The 23709-nt window shown below is 31.0% G+C and overlaps 1 protein-coding gene across 1 annotated transcript; it reads right to left on the bottom strand.

Moving 5' to 3' along the window:
* Nucleotides 1–2599: 2599 nt before the first annotated feature.
* Nucleotides 2600–22092, bottom strand: LOC134715481 (very-long-chain (3R)-3-hydroxyacyl-CoA dehydratase 3-like). Its single transcript, XM_063577683.1, has 10 exons — nt 21998–22092; nt 19324–19440; nt 16278–16442; nt 15032–15092; nt 10805–10915; nt 9439–9566; nt 8266–8378; nt 7715–7821; nt 3830–3961; nt 2600–3255 (listed from the first exon to the last, which is right to left on the bottom strand). Exons 1-10 carry the CDS (start codon nt 22079–22081, stop codon nt 3176–3178), a joined length of 1098 nt encoding a protein of 365 aa, XP_063433753.1. The 5' UTR covers nt 22082–22092; the 3' UTR covers nt 2600–3175.
* Between the last annotated feature and the right edge of the window lie 1617 nt (nt 22093–23709).

Raw genomic sequence — 23709 nt, 5'->3', positions numbered from 1 at the left:
CAGTAAAAGTGTTCCTTAGGTAAAGTTCTATCAGCCCTGAAATTTTCTGATGAATCTGATAACCTATCATTGGGTTGCTGCTACTAAATTGGTAATTTTCAAGAAATTTGCAGATTTGGTTATTATTAGCTCACCTGGCCCAAAGGTCCACTTCTCATCACTTGGCATCCGTCGTCGTCTTCCGTCGTTGTTAACTTTTACAAAAAAACTTCTCCTCTGAAACTACTGGGCCAAATTTAATCAATCTTGGCCACATTCATCTTAGGGTGAATGAGTTTCAGAATATCTAGTATAAACTTTGTATTTTATTTCCTTCTACATCAAGACACATAGCCACTATGACTAAAATGGAACATAGGGAGAAAAAATGCCTTTTTTTCACTTTTGAACAGAATATGACAGATTCATTTAAATGAAATTTTTAAGACACTCATTTTATGTATTAAAAAGCAAAATAATCATGGAAAGATTTTAAGCAAAAAATAACAGGTGAGCAATTCAGGCTCTTGAGAGCCTCTTTTTATAAAGAGCAGACGGGTGGGTGTTTGACAACAGTTCCCATGTGATTACTTATGAACAGTTCAACTGATCCTTTTCAAATTATATATGTCAATTCTTATGACCAAATGGAGGTCAAATTTGATATTTACAATTTTCACCTATAGTCTTATTATACTCTTATACTCTTCAGGAGCTATGTTCCTTGATCTATTGGAAAATGGCACTTTGTTGTTTCTGTGCAATAACTTTAAATATGAACCATTTTACAAAGAGTTTTCAAATTATAATTTGTTGCATCTAATGAATGATAAAATAGCAGTCAAGTTTGATATCGACACATTTCACTTTCACCATTCAAGAGTTAGGATCTATTGGAAAAAGGACCTTTATGTCATTTCCATGTCATAACTGAATGATAAAAAAATGGAGGTCAAGTTTGATATTGAATATTTTCACTTTTGCTGCCCAGGTTTTGTTGTTCTTGATAGTTTGAAAAAATGGTTTTTGATGTTGTTTCTCTGCAATTACTTGTGAATCTAACCTTTCAACCAACGCTAAATGAAGTTTAATATGCTGTTACTTATGGCAAAATAGTGGTCAAGTTTTACATGACGAGTATCATTTTAGCAATTCTGGAGTTATGGTCCATGCCAAGAGACCACAGAAATTAAGAACTATAGGTCACCATACAGCCTTCAACAATGTGTAAATCCTTCCATAGTCAGCTTTTAAAGACTCTGAAATGACAAATGTAAACAATTCGAGGAAAACACATGGCCTGATTTATATACATAACATTGAACAAAACCTGGGACAGTTGTGCAACAGAACAACATAAGAACAAACTATAATAAATTGCTTTGCTGAATGCAGCTGGATACAACAGCAGAGGTCCAAACCTGAACAGTTGGGGCAAAAATGGACACAATATTGGCACTTAATACAGGTCTGAATTTGGATTGTAATTAAATATTCGACACATAATGACACAGAATAACTGTAGTCAAGGAACTTAGAATTGGTTATTTGATTTGAATTTATATTATTTTTTTTGCTTTTGTGCAATACACTTTGCTGTTGCGAATTGACCATAATTACCCTTTTAAATACATTGTTCTTAAAATGTAATTGGATTACCTCCCTTACACTGCTTTAAAATTGTCTTTATTGTCCATTAAGGTGGCTCGTGGGTACAAAAATTTTAGCAAAAAATTAAACCTTTATTTTTTCATTACAAATTTTATTTATTACACTATTAGTTGTTACTTTATGATATGGTACAAAAAACAACCCCAAAAAATGATTTGGTTTGGCCCCAGATGACTTTAAAAATTGAAAAAGCTCCAAATTATCTCCCTTTGGTGCAAAAATGCCATTTTTTGGCCTTGAATTTGAAATATCTTTTTTAACTCATCAGTGACCTATATTTTTTATTATTGTTTTCAAATAAGCTGTACATAAACTAAATAATTGAAAAATTTAAGCGATTTCTTATATTAGGTTATTTTTTTAGTTCGATATTTCCTCTTTTTCTCCTATTAGTTCTACAGAAAAAAAGGACATTAACAAAAATGTATGGTTCTTCCAGAGGCAGATTTTAGCTTAAATTATGGTGACCCCATTTTTTTAATTCATTTTTCTTTTAAGTATATGATAAAGTTCATTTATGAAAAAATATAGCGAAATCCTAAATTAGAAAAAAAAAATCATTTATACCCAGGAGCCCCCTTAACCATGAAACCCTTGGTTTTTCCTCCTTTTATTCCCCCCAATTCCTAAATGGTTTGAGCCATAACCCCTCAAAGTCAAGCCTAACCATCCCATTGTGGTATGGAAACTTATGATATAATTTCAGAGAGATTCATACACTTAAACACAAGTTATTGTTATTATTCGTGGTTGTATAAAGACACCTAAGTAAAATCTGAGGGTACTCCGGTTCCTGACAGTTAGTTAAAAGCCAATAACAATTAATAAAAACATGCATTTATTAAAGACAAAACGTGGAATATTTTCAGAAAAGCTAAGATGATGCCAAGTGATGGACAAAGCTAACACTTGTCCTTTGGGCCAGGTGAGCTAAGTAAAATGTCTACAATTCAAAATGTTTCATCAAATTTATTGTGTCAAAGATATATATATGATCACATAGTTTACAAATTCAACAAAATCATTATACTGTAAAAATACCTATCTCTAATGGGCAATCATATTCCCATGCTCATCTTATCAAATAAACAAGGTTTCAACACTTGAACAACAATTAAAATTCTGTCACATATATCACATTCATGCAGATTACACCAAATTAAGTAACTTTCACACAAAATATGAATTATGATAAAAACATTCCATAATTATGTTCATATATGAATAATGTCTATCCAAACTTGCACAAATGAGAATATCTTCTAAGTTTTCTGCATAAACATGTTAATTTAAAAAAACATAATCTTTGTATTACTGCACATTAACAACTAAAATGCTTAGAAATTTACAGCATTCTCTTTCAAATAAATTTTAAAGAATACCCTGTACATGCAAATGACAGGACTTTTGCAAATGTTTTCAACAAAAAAATGAATGATCTATAAATGCTGGATTTACATGCTTTCAAACAAATACTGACAGTTTTCACAACAAAAGTCACAAAAATAAGTCTTTGTTCAATACTTTATGCTGATTTCTTTTTTCTTTCAACACCAATTACTTTTTTCCTCTGACTATACATGTAATTCAACAACTGGTAGCCTCCTGAAATTTAATTTAAACATAGAAAGATGTTTGTGTAATAGAGTTAACTGGTACATATTTTATTCAAGTTAAACACATTGATCTATTAGTCATTGCTCACAAATAAAAACCCTGCTGTAATCTCTATAAACAAAATTTTGATAAGCAATGTATGTGAAAACACATGGTATAACATGCTCATATGAAACTTTTCTAAACTTCTGAAAGCCCAGTTTCTGATAAAATAACACAACGTGTAAGAATACACAAGTATGACTGTGGATAACTTTCAATGTTCAATGTAAAGTATTCCTAGTTTTGTTTGTTTTTCCTATGCTGTAAGTAACAGGTGAGGTCAACTATATTGATTGTAAGGTAAACATGGCAGGCTTCATCTGCAATTGATCTCATTTTAATTGTTCATTCACAAATTTTTGTGGATACATGTGTTTTTTGGATACTATAAGCAGTAGGTCAACTATATTTGGTGTATATGAATATTACTTGTAGTAAACCTCTATCTTAACATGCCTGAAATATAACCAATTGAAAAATGTATATAAGTTTTAATAAAACAATATACATATGTACTCACCAAATAAAAGAAGGAAGAGGTAAACATGTAGTAAATATGGGAAATAGAATGCCATGTTGGCAGAGTTAGGTAATTGTAATGTAAACATCTCGGTATCTTCATATAAAGGTATAGCCATAATACCAACTGTACCTGTAAACAAAAACAAACAGCATGATATACTGGAATACTAAACTTGATATATAATATTTCCTCCACTTTTTTCCTATCTTATGTTTGTAATTTTCTTTCTTATTTTCTCTATTCTAAATATCCTACTATAAAGATCATTGTCATTCTGCTGAAGGCATTATGCCATGGCTTTCAAAATGGGCATTTATTACAGACATTTATAAATTTACGGGACATTGTCAGTCTGGGATAAGCATGAAATGGTCATCTTCATTTCAGTTTTCAAGGCTTTCCTACGAGACGGTCATTTTAACATTTTATGTGATTTATTTTACCCTAAATTTTGCCTTAAACAGGCACACATTTCCGGTCATAAAAGTGACAGGATGATTAAGTACTATCAAAACGGCTTATTCTCATTTCGCCTTAGCTGTCAAAATCTTTATATAAATTTAATCCCATTTTGCCTTAGTACAAATTTTCAGGTAAAAGATAATTAACTAAGGCGAAATGGGAACTTGTGTAAACAATGGAATTAAGTTACTTTTTGTTTGTATTGCAATTACTTGATATTTGTTATTTTAATGTAAAAATCTGCCATTATACTTGTACTTTTTCCACTTATATGATATATTTTGTAAATGAAACAAAGTCTTGTTGTTTCTTATTAAAGATGAAAAATCTGTAAGAAATATTTCATATTTCAATAAATAGAATAAAGATAAATATTATACATTCAAATTATAATTGCAGCAAAACATGTAGACAGAGCATGTTAACTTTTTTGTAAATTGCTGTCCCTGACTATCCTAAGACCATCATAAGACACCTCTTGTGCAGTCCTAACTTTATGACCAACTTTAAGTCATTCTAAGTAAGGACCACTTTGAAAAACCCACTAAGCCTATGAACCTCCTAAGATATGTTGTAAGACCATTCTTAGACATGTCTTAGTCCTAAAATTTATTTCCCTATTTTTCAGCTTGTTATGTCAGCCCTCTAAGTGATTGTTTGTCCTCGTTCTTGTGATGGTTCCATGCAGGTTGGTTGTGGGTATATGCCTTCTATCCATGTCATAATTGCACGTTAATTTGGTGCAGGCATCTCTCTATGGTGCGCTTTCCAGGGCATGAATTTTAGTCTAGTATTTGGTATTTGTGGGACAGTTTTTGTCTGTTATGTAGAGTGTTTATCTCTTGCTTTCGAATGAAGGCATTTTTTTTGGTGTAGTCTCATTAAGGGTCTAGGCCATGGTAACTTTAATTGGTAGTTTGGGCCAATCTTGGAGAAGTCAAGACATTGTATACTTATATCATGGATTTTCCTTATTGTATATAATCAGCATAATTTTAAATGTAAATTGCATAAAATTTCTCAAATTGCAACTTTTATTATTAAAATGAAACAAACAATATTTCAAGAGAAGCAACTTTCCTGACAATTGTTTTTATAGGAGATTGTTTCTGATTTCACAACTGTAAATCATAAAAATTGTCATTTTTATTTAAGGAATATAATGTTAATGTTTTATAATAGATGCATTCTTTATATAATTTTTAATGTTATAGTTTCACGTAGTTCTGTACAGAATGGCTCTCTTTTTATATTTATATATTTTTACATTTAATGTAATGTTGTATTATATATTATTGAGAGATGAGACTTCAATAAAATATTGCATTGAATTAAAAATATTAAAATAAAAATTCAACACTTCCCTAATTACATGTTATTTACATTGTTATAAAAACACTTTAACATTTTTATCTAAATTCACATTTCGCCTTAGTTCAATTCCCATATCGCCTTAGTATTTTTTTTACCTTTTTTACCTGGAATTCACAACTAAGGCGAAATGGGAACACACCATCAAAACTACCCATCCCCTTAATTACAGTTTCATTTTAATCAAGAACAGCTGAAATTTATCTGTTGAGGTGACAGGTTAACTATTTTGTATCAGACCTTGATCAGTCTATTCAAAGTTATTTTCTTACATTTAAGCAGTTTGCATCTATAATTAATTCAGCCAAAAAGATTAAAATTATCAGATATACGCATTTAAATATGTTTTGATGAAAAAATTTAAAAGGTTTTAAATGAAAAATCAACAGAACCACGTTTGAACAAGTACACATGTGCACAAGTGGGAAATTTAATTATGCATTCTAATTTCTTTAAAAATGCTAAAATTATCATTGATACCTTTATCTTACATTCTTTTCAAGTATTTTCTTGAAGAAATAACAAAAAAGAGCTTCTTACACTCAATCGTGCTTTAAAAATGTACAAGGATTTTACGTATGCGTCTCTGGTCCATGTTTTATCATTGTCAAGTCAACATCCAGTATAAGGAAAATGTGCTTTTTAAAAACGAAAGTAAAGCTTTTGACAATGTTATTTTGCACAAATGAAGAGTATATAAGTACGCTGATTTTGCACATTTTGAAAGATGCACTGACAATTTTACAGAACATGGAATTATATCAAAGTAAAGTTTAACATTGTTTTTTAATTTCGATCATTGGTTATATGATGGCCAACCAATTTACATAATTGCCTTTTGTTACTTAGTCGTTATGGATTAAAATGGGATAAGACAAAAAATGTCCGGCTGGCTCAAATATTTTTTGAAAGTCCTGCCGTATGTTGTCCTATAGTTGCTAGCTTTACATTATTTGGTGGTCAGCCATCTCATTGGCAATCATACTCCATCTTCTTATTGTCATATTAACCACACTACATTCTGTATGGTATGCATGTCTTCATTCAGAAGCCTGTGAGCCAATTGTTGTCTGCCACAACAGTTTTTTTCTTCAGATTTTATCAAGCTGTTTGTTGTTTTTTTTCACTTGTTTACATTTTGTTTTCCCAGGCCTTTGATAGATTAATATACAGTATGACCTGTAGCTGTTAACGTCTTCAAACATCTTGCATCGATTGAAGTATTTTTTTATTTCATTATTCATGTATGTGTGTTTGTTTGATATTTTGTAATTGTTTGTTATATTTCATTGTATTTCATGAGGGCCTCAAGGAAGATTAGCTTCATAGCTAACTGTGTCAGTGTTTTGCATTTGCGCCGATCTGCATTTCATTTGCGCCGATTTTTTCTTTCATTTGCGCCGATTTTTACTTTCATTTGCGCCAATTTTTTTACAGGTAAATTACAAGTGAACAGATATAAGAAGATGTGGTATGAGTGCTAATGAGAGATCTCTTCATCAATGTCATTTTATTTTCCATTCATTATAGACCCCTTCCGTTAGCCACTTGTACAAAGTTAATGAATTATCAATCATAACATGTTACTGTTGTATATGACTTGTTCTCTGCTCATCACAGGGAGGTAGAAGAAGGCCTACAAGATACCTCTCCGGACTTTTCCTTGACCGTACCCGTAGTTATTTAGCCTCTGTCTGTTGGACATCTGCCACATGGTTATGCTCGTTCTGTGTTTTGACAATAGAATCCGTGGTGACTCTGGCTTTCCACAATTCTATGGTACATTAGTAGATATGTTGTTACAATGTATGTTTCATGACACTTACATTTTGATATGTATGGCCTTCGATGATTGAAGACTTGACTCCTCGGCCCGTTTCAGTGTGCAATATGTCCATCGTGTTACAACGAAGTTCCAGAACAATATGAATCTAAATTAACATAAAACTGAACAGCATTTATAACCAGATTTTACCAATGGTACCGCAAGAATGTGTCAGTTCAGTGTTTGACAGCCATAAATCATAAAAGCAAAAAAACTTCTATTACCTTCTAATAATATTCCTAATGGATACAGAGGAATCCATGCTGTGTATCTCAGCCATGTTATAAAACCAATCTTTTTACCTAGTGTTGACAACATATAAAATGGATATCTGAAAAACAACAATATCAAATAAACCAATTTTTAACCAAAGCTAGATCTTTAAAATAAATACATTGTTTCTGTGTTTGAAATTATCACATCTTTAATTTTAAAATTTGAACACACATTTTTGTTTTGCACAGGTCATCTAAATAGCTCCTTTCTGTTTCATATCTCTAAAATTTGGAATTGATTGGTTTGACAATAATTTCATATAAGGATAAATTCTGACTAAAATAATAAATGAACTTACTGAAGAAATTTGTTTGAAAAGGGCTGATTGACAGAAACCTTTTTAAATCTTTTGATTGTTTGTTTTTGGTTATTTTTTTTGGAAAAGTATAAATCAGTTCATATCTGATCAGCTAGCTAGTTATATTGTATGACATATCTGATCAGTGAGTTAGTCGTATTGTTTTACATAAGCAGAGATACTAATTTTTTCTTTCCTCACCTGAAACATTCAATGGCACTCCAGACAAAAAATAGACAGAACACAGCTGGTGCTGTATGTAACCTTGGCTCGTGATAAAGTATTACAAATAAACTAAAATTTCTCCCCAACACCTAAAAATATAAAAATTTATCATCACATGCAATATTTGGAACAGTTATTATATTGTCTAGATCATCTTAATTAGTATTTTAGACTTAGAAAAGATCAAAATTGGAACAAAATATAAGATATATAATTTATTTAAAGTGACTTTGATTATCAAACAATCAAAATTTAACCACAATTAAAACAGCTTTTTTCGATCCAAGAATTTATAGAAGGGGTTGTACTTGGATAAGTGGCCAATTGGTCCTAAAAATAAAATAAGAACAATATCAATTCATTTTTGTGTCAGAATAATTGACAGGTTTGTCCAAAATAACCTTATATTCACACGTTCTTTATATAGACAGAGACATTCAAAAATTATATACATTGTTGAAGGTAGTACCTTGACCTATAATGGTTTACTTTTATAAATTGTGACTTGGATGGAGAGTTGTCTCATTGGTGCTCATACAATATCTTCCTATATCTAAGTACATATACATGTTTCGTCTTCTTTTCAATTTTACAACAGCATTACTTCTATTGTTTCCAGGAATAAATCTTCTTACCCTTAAAACCCAAAAGAACTTTGACCATAATTTTTTCTACATATATCACTTTCAACAATTTTGATCGATTGAACATGTTAACATGTAAAAACACTATTGTCCTAGGAATAAATCTTCTTTCCCTTAAGCTTTAAACCCTAAAGTACTTTGACCAGAATTTTTCTAAACATATGACTGTTTATTTAACGCATCATGTAAATATAACGGATTTAATGAGACTGTTATTAAAGTGAGAGGGTTAGCGCTATAGAACCAGGTTTAATCCACCATTTTCTACATTTGAAAATGCCTGTACCAAGTCAGGAATATGACAGTTCTTGTCCATTCGTTTTTGATGCGTTTTGTTATGTGATTTTGCCATGTGATTATGGACTTTCCGAATTGATTTTCCTCTGAGTTCAGTATTTTTGTGATTATACTTTTTTTTCAACATTTTTGATCGATTGAACATGTTAAAATGTAAAAACAGTATTTTAGCTCAATTTTGAAAAGTCTAATTTTAGGATAAACATACCTGTAAAAATGGAGCTATAGCACTAGTTTTGACAATGCCCAGCAGAGGATGAACAATTTCCATGACAGCTACAGCTTGCACTACCATTAATTGTGTTCCTACTGTATCAAATCCAGTCTTCAATGCAGCTAAAATTAGTTACTTTATTAAGGGAATTGTTTTCAGAATATAATTTCAGACTATCATAATCATTTACTATTTATTAACTTGAACATAAAACACAAACAAAGTTAAGAAATGTGTAATGAACAATTTACTCCTTTTGAATGCTGACTACTCTTCAAAATGCTATACCTACACAATTTAAGATGTTGCGCAATTATCTTACTTAGTCATGAAGTATATAATGAAGGTATAAGTGACCGACCTACATTTATAAGATACTGATCATGCTGATGCATCACATTAGCATATAAGCTCTTTCAAGTATAAATTTGGTAGACATGTTTCAAAATCAAAATTTGTCAAATTTCTGAAAATTATAGTTTCCACAAATGTTCATACTAAAAGATAAAACCAATTGCATATTACTTTTATGTAATCTGTTATCTGTAAAATTTCAACGACCCTGACACTTTTGTATTCATATAATTAATAAATACTGATAATTAACAGATCCTGATTTTTTACTGAACACCTTTTCAAATGTACTTGAATTGTTTACACTTTTTTTTTTAAATGTGAAAAGATTGTCTTCCTTCACAATATCCGATTCTCTTTAAAATTTCAGGGAACATTGATATTGTCATCATAATATATATGAACTGATTATAAAAATGTGAATTTAAAAAAAATTAGGATTTTCTACCCAGTAAAGTTCCTTAACTGAATATAACAAAACCTTTGGGAATTTGGGTCCTCAATGCTCTTCCACTTCGTACTTTATCTGACTTTTTAACCCTTGTGATTCTTAGTAACTGATCTCAAGAGTCTTTTGTAGACACATGTGTCTAGCATACAAAATTTTAATCCTGGTGTCTATGATGATTGATTGATAGGTGATTACTTGATGCCACATCAGCACAAAAAGGCTATATTGAGTCAAGTATCTATGAAGAGATTACTTACTGTAGATTCATTATTATTCGTTTAATACCAATTTTCATGTGTTTCGTGGGAACAGGTTAACCATGAATTCAAATCTTCAACGAATTACATAATTTCAATAGGTTTGTATACAGAGATTGGCAAAACCATGAAATAAAATATTCATGAATATGCAAGTTTTTAGCAATCCATGAAAATTTAAATCCACTAAAATAAATGACTCCACAGTAACTATCAAGGCAACATTTATATAGGTTACTTACCCTCACCAAGCCTTGTGTACTTGACTATCAAGGCAACATTTATATAGGTTACTTACCCTCACCAAGCCTCGTGTACTTGACTATCAAGGCAACAGTTATATATGTAAACCCTACAAACTGGAACAAATTATACAAGAACAGGTAACCTATTTTAAAATCTGGAACATCTAAAAAATAAAAAATAAAGAATGAAAAATTATTTGACTGATACACGATTGTAAAATATAATAGACTATAAAACTGAACACATTAATTTTCTTTTCTTTTGTCAATATGGTTTTATATGAAATATCTTGTAATATCTACTTAAATATGATCAGACTGTATATATAATATAGTGTATTCATTATTCTTTGTTGTATACTAATTTTCTTGGATTTCATGGGTATATGTGAGCCATGAAATTAAAACTTCAACGAATGACAAATCTGCTATCAGCATGTATGCAGACTTTGCCAATACCACAAAATTAAATAACCAATAAAAATACTACCCATATCAAATAAATGAATCCACAGTATATGAGGTCTATATATCTAATTTACATAGACGTAATAAATGATTATTATATTCTTTATCTTGTTCTAAAGAGTAATATTTTTTATTGATTCATTGATTGATTAGTGTTCAATGCCACTTTCAGCATTATTGTGCTTTTTTGTGAAGATCAGTTTTTTATTGATGGAGGAGAAACTCTGACCTTCAATGGGAAAACTGACAATCCTACTCAATCGATATTAGAGCACACCTGCTAAGTGTGGAATTTGAAGATCAAGGCTGTGATAAAAAAGGAATAGTGTCATTATCTCAAATTTTTTAGTTGCAGTAACGTTATGTTGAGAGATGTATTATAGTTATATACATGTATCTGGATTGAAATCCTGATTGTGTCTATTTTTCTGTCATTAAATTGATGCTTCAACACTGCTTAATTTGCCTACATAAAATAGGCAATATAAATTGCTCTACTGTCTTGTCTTTTTCTTGTTTAAGGGAATACGATACAGTAGCAGGGGCAGATAATAACGTTTTCAAAACTGTTCGTGTTGTTTTCGCGACGTTAGTAACCAGGACGTTGTAATTTCGCGATGTTTCTAATAAAAACGTTAATATTTCGCGAAGTCGCTCTACAAGAAGTCATATTTTGCGGAATATTCACTGACGTCATTAATTTCGATTGTGGGAATTTCAAAAAAGTACCTGCTAAAAAAGTGGCCATGCCGTTTCTAAAAGACGGAGAAATCCGCCGAAAAGCAGTGAGATTAAAGAAAATACTTGAGATGTACAAAAATAAATCAATTCAAATACAATTTTGCATGACGAAATTGAAGAAATGTTGATAGACACAGAAGAGAGTACTGACAGTATAACATGGAAAGACGGAAAAAGAATTGTGGTGGCACTGAATAACTGCAAAACCAGCACGGCCGAGCGGAATCTGCTCAGCGTAGAGAAAGAAAAATGCAAGGAATTGGGTCTATCTTACTATTCGTTGCTTAAACTGTAACATACTGAAAAACATTTTACCAATAACACAATTCGGAACAAAACGACCTGCAATAGCTAATTATGAGTATTGGTAGCGGCTTAACGTCCAGTGGCAAATATTTAATTGCACTTTTATGACATCCAAACATTATTTTAATGAAACTTAAAGAAATGAGTAAACGTATGAACCCGTGATTAATGAAAAAAAAATATCAAAATATGATGGCTGAATCGGGTCTGGTGTTGAAATCCATGCACATAAGTCATAACTACGGCGTGTTGTACAGCTGTGCAATATTTTTCATGACGAGAACAGTTATTTTCATTTATTGATAATGAAGTCGAAATATAACAATATCTTGAATTGAAAAACATCGGAATCAAAATTATTAAGTTTGTGTCTTTTTTTGTTTTTTTTTGTTTTGCATTTGGCAGCCTCCAAATTTTACGGAGAAGTGTCATTGTAAGGCCAAATAAAACAGACTATCAATGAAATAACAAAACCGACTGCATGTGCGAGACCCTCATTGGTGGACAAGTTCGTATAACACACATATTCATAAATAAAATAATAAACAAAGAGAGTGTCTCATCCTTTTCTTGACTTGAAATTGGCACATAAAAAAAATTGCCGATTTTAAGTGATATTTTAAAAACATATGATACTGTATGTGTATGTAAAAAATCTGTCAATAAAAATCCGTTAAAAAGATTTCAAAAAAATGTATTGGTGTTGTTTTTGGTTTGAATTTAAGCAAAATATAACCAATAGATACAGAATTGTCACACGTTAGTTATTATTTATGTATATGAAACTGGATGTAAAAGACCAAAAGAAGAAAACGCCCGTTCACATGCTGGTAAAAGGGCTTGTATTTAAATGGTGTTGTTTGGTATTGTTCATCATATTTGAATTTGTTCATTGTTTTGTACTTAAATCAGGCCGTAAGTTTTCTGTTTGAGTTTTTTTGCATTTGTCATGTAGCTTTATAGGGGACCTTTCATAGTTAACTATGCGGTATGGGTTTCATTCATTGTTGAAGGCCGTCCGATGTCCTATAGTCGTTTAGCCATTTGGTCTCTGGTTGAGATTTGCCTCATTGGTAATCATACTATGTCTTCCTATTTGTATAAGTATGTCCCTATTGTACTTCAATGTATTGAGAGATAAAAATTGAATTATCGGCAAATGTACACTAATTGCAGACAGACAGATCAGAAAGTGTAAACACGTTAAAACTCGTCGTATAGTTAGACAATCGGACAGACGAGCAAAGTGTTTCTCATTTTTTTTGTGATTTCCCTGGTCCTGCTAGACCTCATTTCCCGTTTTCACGACAAAAAAATTTGATTTTCACTTGTCACTCTTACAAAAAATCGGCAATACCGCGTCACGCTTCGACCCCAATGAGACACACTTTAGATATAGCTCTTCTTCTAGACAAACAAGTACGCCAATATTCATACGTATACGCCGTAAAAAGGGTTATGTAACTTATCTATTGATAAAGACATCGTGCAATGTTATTCTCTTATATCGGCTGCTGTACTTCCTATGAACAATTATATTACAACCTCATTTTCGGTCGATTGAGGCAATAATGGCATGAGTTAAATTGTACAAATGAAACCAGCTCTTTATACTATAAAACAAGAAGTATTGCTTATAATTAAAATTTGAGAGATGATTATCTTTTGAATGTAAAAAAAAATCAAAATACGTCGGGACCTTTTAAAGTCCTGTTGACGATACGGTATCGGATTTGTCATTGTTGAAGGTAATACTGTTATCAATTTATAGTATCGCCTCACTTAAATTATAGTTGGTTCACATGTTGTCATGTCAATAATGTTGTCTATCCTCTTACAGTACATGAAGCAATTTAGAACTTATGTTGGACGGAGATGCACCTGTATACTTCTATCTGATTTTCTTTTTTGCTGTACATCTGACAAAGCAATCTGATATAGAATCCTTTTATATAGTTTTTTTTTATTATGAAAAGGATCCTGTTCAAAGTTCGTTTCGTAAATGTTTAGCACAAATGTTTTTCAATTTTATGATTAACCATCTTATAATTTTTTATGATAAGTAACAACGCTTTGAAAAACACCTGCATATACTTGACAGCGAACTCGTGTACGGCGGGAATGAGTACACGACGTGGTTGCGATTAAAACTTAATTTAACGTTATTTAGCGCCATACTGACAGACGTCGTAAAAAATTAAGGTTTATGGCTTTTATCGAAAAAACAAGCACATGGACCCCATTTTTTTTCTTTTGCAATCAATCAAGTAGTGTTTCAAGAATACTCGGCCAAAATTTCAGGAAAAATTCAACGATCAAATTTTTTCTGCACTTCCGAAAAGACGCAAAAATATGGTCAATTTCTTTATTTCGGATATAGCACTCTAAATCCGGAACAAGATGATTTGATATAACCTTAAACTTATTTCAGCAGGTTGATGCCACGGATCAAGGGAATATTTTACAAAAAAAACGATGAAGTTATGACTTTTCGTTCAAAAGTATCGTTACTTTCTTTAAAAGTCATAATTTATGAAATTTCAGGGATTTTCTTCCAAATATGCAAATTTCAAACCAAATTATCTCGAAAAGTAAGTCATGAAGGTACATTTTTCTTTGCATATTTGAAAAGTACACATTGAAATTGACCTTCTATCAAAATTTTAAGAAAAAATCAACGAGGGATCTCTACTGTATCGTATGCCCTTAATTGCTTAAACCTGAACTTTTTACTGATCTTTGTAAGTAGGATAATAATAAGTAACCTGATTCTATTGACTTCAATTCCTTTTCTAACTGTTTCATCATTTCTTCTTCATTGCTCATCTAAAAGAAATAAAAATAATCGATAAAGATATAATGTAAGAAACGGAAATGTGTATAAATAAACATATACGGAAAAACAATTACACGACACAAAAGAAAAAAACAATATCTAGAAAATTACTCAGATATGGATGAACTTTAAATGATTTATATCAATCCAAATGTATATGCACACTAAAAAATGAAAATTTCAAGATCAGCTTTAAAAGAAAAACAAAGGATATGGGGTATCTATGGAGGACAGAAAATCAGTACAAGCATAACAAAAATACATACAACAAGAATGTGTCCATAGTACATGGATCATCGGATGCCCCACTCGCATTATCATTTTCCATTTTCAATGGACCATGAATTTGGGTTCAAAACTTTAATTTGGCATTTAAATTAGAAAGATCATATCATAGGGAACATGTGTACTAAGTTTCAAGTTGATTGGACTTCAGCATCATCAAAAACTACCTTAACCAAAAACTTAAACCTGAACTTCGCACTATCATTTTCTATGTTCAGTGGACCGTGAATTTAGGGTCAAAACTTTAATTTGGCATTAAAATTAGAAAGATCATATCATGGGGAACATGTGTACTAAGTTTAAAGTTGAGTGGACTTCAACTTCATCAAAAACTACCTTGACCAAAAACTTTAGTTTGGAGCGGGATGAACGGACGCACAGACGGCAAGACGTACGAACAGATGCACGGGGCATAAAAAGCAAAGGAACAGTGTTCCTACCTCTGCCCTATCACCCCAAAGTCACAGTGAGACCTTTTAAAGTAGATTATTAAACTTCCTAAATAAGGCTCCATTTTGTATGAAATGCTATGATGCAGAAAAACAAAATGAAGATGAGAGCTTTTACTTCCTCTGAACTACAAATTGCTATTTCTGGCATAAGTCTTTTATCAGCCTCCTTCCAAAAATATTGGCCTCTATTCAAAATTTAATTTTAGGATCTTGTTAGTCATGTTAGTAGATATATCTTTATGTTTTTTTTTGTTATTTGGAAAAATGGCAGGTCTTTTTTTGTTTCTGTTAAATTCATAAGCAACTTCAAACAATTCTGCAATATTTAAAGCTCAACATAGTTGGCCTTATGTTTCTCTATAAATGTCTTTTGAATATTTTTGTCTTTGGGTTGCACATAATGATGTTTACCACGTATCTCATTTTATTCATTTAAACCTTATCATTTGGTTCCTCTTCTGATTCTTCATAATACACCTTATCAAAGTCTATCTTTAACCAGGCATATTTGACTTTATCTTCAGTCAACCTCGGCCATACTTCAGCTCCTCTCTTAGCTATGTGGAAATCAATTCCTCTCTCTGTAATCCTATATTTACTATTCTGAAATATACGTGAAATTAACTGTAAATTTAGAAATTATTGTGTGCATTTATTGTTGCGATTTTTGAAGAATGTACAAAATTATTGGAATTATACAAATGTATGAAAAATTGCATACAGATATATGTATCAGATTTTAGAATGTGAGTTTCTTTTATTGCAATACTCAATATTGTCACATTTTCCCTAATAATAAAAATCTAGCAATACTTTCTGAATTTACAGTATAAATTAACATATGTGAATGTCCACAATTCAGTTTTTGAATGAAATTTATCTACATATTGTATGTAAGAACATATATTTTATATAAAATCTGTTTAATATTGTACTATTAACCTTGTTTTTTATGCAATGCAATTATATTTTTTTTCTTGTACAAATGTAAATGTCTGCATTTTTTGTTCAGTATCAAAATATTTGAATGCCTAACATGCCTAAGCTGTAAATTGAAAATAAGTCTGTCATTAAAAATATTATTCTAGTCTTTGTTCTATTCATATAGAAAAGTACTGAATATTCTGAAACTACTTAACCTTAAACTGTTTTTTTTAAGGATATTTTATAAAACACAAACAAATCTTGTGTTTGAATTTTTGTTTGTTTGTCTGTCAGTTGTAAGGTAAAATTTATTGTTTATATTAGCTTTCTGTACATGTACATTTGTCAATTAGCAATGAGCACAACTTTTAATTACTGCTTTTATCACAACAATCTATATATCTTATTTTATTTTTTGTTTTTCATAGATGATATTCAAGTTGAATTGTTTAAAAATAATACTGCTTTGAATGCATTGACACGTATTTTTTAATATTTGTTATGATTCTGGTAAAATTCCATCTTTGTGGAGTAAGGGTATGATAACGCCAATTCCAAAGTCGTCCACTTCTGACCCACATGATCCTATGTCATATAGGGGAATAACTTTAGCCCCGTCATCATATAAACTTTATTGTGGAGTACTTAATGCTAGACTTACAAGTAAGCTTGATGATTTAGATTGTTTAAATGATGAACAGAATGGTTTTAGAAAAGACCGTAGCACTATTGACCATTTGTATACATTAACAACTATCATTGAAAGCAGAAAATTAAAAAAGCTTTCAACTTTTTGTGCATTTATAGACTTTAAAAAAGCCTATGACTGGGTTAATAGAGGCTTATTGTTCACCAAACTTGAGTCATTAGGTATAAGTTCGAAAATGTTAAAAGCATTACATGCTATTTATAATAATGTACAGTCATGTGTTAAAATAAATGGCCATATGACAGAATGGTTCAATGTAAAGTCAGGATTAAAGCAAGGGTGCATTTTATCACCTCTTTTGTTCAATATTTTTATTAATGATCTTATTGATGAGGTCAAGAGGTTAAATGTTGGCATAAAACTTGATGATGATATTGTTTCTGTACTTGTATATGCAGATGACATTGTATTTATGTGTGATAATGAAAAAGATTTACAAAAAATATTAGACATTTTAAGTCAATGGTGTAACACTAATGATCTTGTTGTAAATTTAAGCAAGTCAAAAATTGTTCATTTTAGACCCCAGTCAGTACAAAGAACAAAGTTTCAATTTATGTTTAATGATAATAGCATAGATATTGTAGAAAAATATACATATCTGGGACTAGTGTTAAATGAATATTTGAATTATATAGATATGGCAAAAGCTGTTGCTAAGTCTGCCAGTAGGGCATTAGGTTTGTTAATTGCCAAAAGTAAAGCTAATGGTGGTTTTGAGTTTTCAATTTTTACAAAACTTTTTGATACACTGGTTATGTCAGTTATTGAATATGGTGCCTCAATATGGGGAGCTAGGGAGTTTACATGTATTAATGCAATTAAAAATAGAGCCATGAGATTTTTTATGGGTGTTGGTAAATATACCCCAAATTTATCATTATATGGAGATACGGGCTGGATGCCATGTATTATTAAACAATGGTCATGTATTTTTAGAAATTGGTCAAGATTTTTGAAAATGAATGATACCAGACTTAATAAAAAAGTGTTTTTATGGGCAAATAGAATATATAACAGTAAAATTAAAAACTGGAATTTTAGAGTTCATAGTAAATTTAGAGAACTTAATATTGAAAATTTTATTTATATAAACTGTACTTTTAGTAAAAATGTTTTTGATATGTACAAGAGAAAATGGTGTAATGTTTTAAACACAAATGATCGCAGTAAACTGCGTACATATAGATTATTTAAACAAGAATATTATAAAGAACATTATTTAAGTGTTCATATGCCAGGAAAATATAAAAGCGCCTTTTCTAAATTTCGATGTGGTGTGGCGCCGATTAGAATAGAAACAGGCAGATATGAAGGGGTTTTAAGTGAAAATAGATTTTGTTTTAATGATTCATGTATACAACAGAAACTCATTGAAGATGAGAAACATGTTTTACTTAAATGCCCTTTATATTCACAGGCAAGACAAGAGGTTTTTACTAGAGCAGTTTCTTTTAATATTGATTTTTTAGACTTAAATGATGATGAAAAATTTATATTTTTATTTACAAATAAAAATTTATGCTTTTATTCGGCCAAAATCTGCCATGATATTTTAATTCAAAGGAAGAATGTTTTATATAGATAAAAAATGTTTTATATTTTTAACGAGCTGTCCTTTTTTATGTAAAAGTCTCTCATAACTCTTTTGAGAGTGGCGCTCGAATGTTTTTAAGATTGTTTTGTACTTTTAATTAAAACATGTTGTATATATACATTGTATATTGTGTTCATGTTTGTATTGTACATGTAGAGAGGTGAGACTATAATAAAATATTTGATTTGATTTGATTTGATTCATTTTATAATATATAAATTCAATATTTCACAGACAAATAAAATTGACAATACCTCTGGATCTATTGGAAGATAAAAGTTTATATGGAACTGGTATCTATTTTGACCTTGAACTCCATGTCCTTCACTGCAAAATGTCAAACCATCTTCTGTTATATCTACCTTTGGATCCTGAAATATGTAAATTATATATAGCAAGTAAGTCCACGGTGACAAGTAACAGGTTCTGCATGCATTGCACACAGAATTGGTCAGTCTTTCATGCCTCTAAAAATCTGAGAACTTATTTATTAAAAGAAGAATTTGATAATAGAAATTTAAGTTTCTCAACAGTTCCTCTGTTCTGTCATACCAAATTCATCTTTGGTTTAACTGCATGAGATTAAAGCCAAGATTCTTTTCCATGTTTAATTTGAGTCAGGTACAGACGTGGGAGAGGAATTGTGGATAAGTTCAGCAAGATGACTATGCAAGACAACAAAAACAGATACATTTATAAATATATTATATAATAATATCTTTAAACATGTTAAATGAAAAGAAAAAAAAAGTGGTCAGAGTATTCACAAACTTGTCTTTGCTAAGCAAGTTATAATAAATTTTCAAACCAATTGATGGAACAAAATCTACAGAATATTCAATTTAAGTTATCTGTAAATTCTGGTCTCTTAACTTTTTTTTTTATAGTTAAGTTAAATGAATATTTAAGGAAATATTTTGCACAAACTGGCACACAAAAGGTAAGAATTTATATAGTGTATGCAGTAATTTTCAGCTGTCATTTGGGTCAAGTTGAGTGCAAAATTCTTTCTAAGCTGAATAATGGCTTTGGCATTATAACTTTAAATGAAGGCGTCACAGCAAAATGGTTAAAATAGTCTTTCAAAAATAGTCTGTAAACAGAAAAAGTTTGTGCAGAATCTGTCAATATTTTTTTAAATTGTACGAACGATAAACATTGGAATGGGGAGAAGTTTAATCCTACATGACATCAGATGATAAAATATAAATGTAGCAGTATTTAAATGTGACACGTATTTAAGATAATGTGGAAATCTGATGATGATGATCGTACAATATATACCAGTACAGGAAAATTAAAATATTCGTTCTATGTGTACAGCTCATAGTTAAACCATTAATATTTTTAATTTTATATAAAGTTAATTACGAGAGGCGGCAATAGAAGTTATCAACATATTCCAGGTAGAATTCTTTGGTAAAAATAATAATATATAATTTAATTTTGGATGTAACACGTCTTCTGATCGGCTGACGTTATTTTGTTATCAGCCCATAGATATAATTTAGTCATGTGATCGTGACGTCATCAATGTTTTTTCATGGTTTTCTACGGTTTAAAATGGAATTAAGAATTAAATTATAAGAAATGACTGTAATATTTTTTTCTGTCTAATCGGAATAACATAAAAAATGTGGTGCACACTGTTAAGGTTCATCATAACAAATGGACAAATATGGCCGAATTTTTAACTAAAAAATTACTTTGTGCGCAGACTTACCTGTGCAGTTTGAAAAGTTTTAAGGCCTAGCATCCACTAGATATATATAAAAGTTAAATGTATTTTGCATATCAGAAAGATGAAATCTTTTTTGGATTTTATTGGGCATTTTTTTTCCTTCCTGTAGAAGGTGTAAAAATAAACTAAGTTGGGATATAACTTTGAGATGCTCCCTCTCAGGTAAGAACAGGTTTGTCTTGCAATTGTATTGACTGTCCTTGATTGGCATGGACAATAGATATCTACACATGTATAGGCGAGTTAAAGAGTTTATCTGAGTGGACAGTATCAAAGTAATTCAGGTGTTTGTTTATTTTTACATCTTCTGCAGGAAGGAAAAAAATGCCCATCAAAATCCAAAAACGATTTTATCTTTTTGGAGCACAAAATGCATTTAACTTTCATATATCTAGTGGATGCCAGGCCTTAAAACTTTTCAAACTTCACAGGTAAGTCTGTACACTGAATGACTGAGTAGTTTTAGAGTTGAAAATACGGCCATATTTGTCCATTTGTTATGATGAACCTTAAATAACCCACTACGCGCATTATTCAGTGTGGGTCTCATTGGGGTCTAAGCGTGACGTGGGATTGACAATTTTTTGTAAGCATGACGTGAAAGTCATTTTATTGTGTCGTGAAAACGGGAAATGAGGCCTTGGGGGACCCAGGAAATGACCAAAAAAAGAGAATTGCTTACTTACATAGTGTAAGCGGGATACGGGAATCGGACAAAACCATAAGCGGGATCCGGGATCGGAACCCCCCAATGAGACCCCCTTCAGTGTGCATCAAATTTTTTATGTTATTTCTACATAGACAGAAAAAATATTAGTCATTCCTTAAATATTTTCTATTGTAATAATTATGTTATTGAACTGGGTTGTTGTATAGTAATTGTAATGTTGCAAAGACCCATCAAGAGTTAATTCCCTTCTTGTTTAGTTATAAAGTCTATAGCAGATGGAGGACAACATTTTATGTTTTCGTTCAATACAATATTGCAAAATGGCAAATCATGTCAAACATAAGCACGGGATATATTCTCGCACATTTTAAGATAATCTCTATGGCTGCGTTTTGCACATAATACATGATGTGCATTTGGAGGTATGTGATATATGCTTCTGTTGGGAATTTACAATTTATACCTAATTATGCAATATCAGATTAGCTATATGGATTTAAATCTTAATAACACATACAATGACTTCCCTCAAGTCCACTTTTAGTGAGACTATATTCGATTTTTGTCCCCAATAAACAAATGGGCTGAGCTTTTCACCCATTTTGGGTTTGATCTAATTACCCAAAAGTCTTTATATAATGTAGGACATTAACGTTCTATCTAGGAAATGATGAGTTACACAGTATATCACTCATAGCCTGTTCACATAATGATTCTGGAGTTTCAGAAATAAGTGTTATATTGTTTTTGACAATATTATATTAAGGTCAAGTTACAGAAATGGGCTATGTCACAGATTTTGATACATTTATCTTTTTTAATTTTTAAAATACTACTGGTTGAATTCTTTCAAACTGAGACTACTATAACGCAAAAAGTTTGATATTTGTCCTTATAGTTAAAGTTAAAAAGTTACAAATTCAAAAGTTATAGTAGTCTCAGTTTCAAAAGAGATGAATATTTGTATAGAAAGCACATAGAATAAGTCAAAAACTTTCTTAAATTTGTCTTTAAATCTTAAAATCTCAAATTTCTCCTCCATTATAATTTTTCTTAAAACAGTGTATGATTGTTTACCAGAACAATTTGGAATTTGTCGCTGATTAAAAATAGTTTCTTAAATATTAGAAAAGTTTTTCAATCGATAACTGAAAACACGAATTTATATTTATAGCTTAAAAAATGGGGAGGTAGGGTAATAGGAAAAAGTAAAATAACAAAAATACTTCAACTCCAAGGAAAATTTAAGAAATAATTCCTTCATGTCATGCTCTAGTCTATGCTCATTTTAACATGGTTAGGCATTATATTTGTCGATATTTTACACTGAGCGTTAGCAGAAGGGTTTTGCAGCCACTGCGGAAGGCCCAAGAAGCTATAGAACAAATGATTCAAAATCGTGCTTTCTGGGTGTTCCAAAGACCCTTTCATAATCTGAAAATACAAGTTTTGTTTTAATAATTTTTTGACAATATTTTGGTCTCAAAGCAAAATGTATAAATTCAGTGTAAGACTTAAAAGAGGGACGAAAGATACCAAAGGGACAGTCAAACTCGTAAATCTATAACAAACTGACAACGCCATGGCTAAAAATGGAAAAGACAAACAGAAAAACAATAGTACACATGACACAACATAGAAAACTAAAGAATAAACAACACGAACCCCACCAAAAACTAGGGGTGATCTTAGGTGCTCCGGAAGGGTAAGCAGATCCTGCTCCACATGCGGCCGGCACCCGTCGTGTTGCTTATGTGATTACAAATCCGGTAAATAGTCTAATTCGGTAGGTCAAATTCATGAGAGGGAAGGGGATTGTAGTTACGACGTAAGGAACATATCCGATATCATTTGTGAAACGGTTATTCCATAACGGTCAACCAACTCGTGAAGGCGTCCGTAAAATTTACGAAGCCGGGATGATTTCAACTTCACCATTTAGAACTCTTGGTTTAATAGCTTCCTTGTGAGCAGTAACCCTCTATCAAGAAAATCATGATAGGAAATGCAAGCACGGGAATATCGTATCAATTGGGAGATATATACCCCGCATGCAGGTGCTGCTGGAATATTGCTACTTAGAAATGGAAAGTTCACAATTGGAAAGCTGAAATCATCTCTTTTGTCGTAAAGTTTTGTCTTCAACCGACCCTCATTGTCAATTTCTAGATGTGAGTCAAGATATGAAGCCGACTTAACTCTATCTGTAGTATCCTTTATCTCCAATTC

The sequence above is a fragment of the Mytilus trossulus genome, chromosome 4, assembly GCF_036588685.1.
Source record: "Mytilus trossulus isolate FHL-02 chromosome 4, PNRI_Mtr1.1.1.hap1, whole genome shotgun sequence".
Lineage (NCBI taxonomy): Eukaryota > Metazoa > Mollusca > Bivalvia > Mytilida > Mytilidae > Mytilus > Mytilus trossulus.
The sequence above is the reverse complement of the archived record's forward strand: the minus strand, read 5'-3'. Positions and strand labels throughout refer to the sequence as shown.

Excerpts from the sequence above, each read along its gene's own strand:
- LOC134715481 (XM_063577683.1), bottom strand. The coding sequence starts at position 22,081 with ATGGGTGAAAAGCTCAGCCCATTTGTTTATTGGGGACAAAAATCGAAT. Across the intron at positions 10,916-15,031 it reads ATTGAAGTCAATAGAATCAG|ATGTTCCAGATTTTAAAATA; the intron begins GTTACTTATTAT and ends TTTATTTTTTAG. Across the intron at positions 8,379-9,438 it reads CTATAGCTCCATTTTTACAG|GTGTTGGGGAGAAATTTTAG; the intron begins GTATGTTTATCC and ends TTATATTTTTAG.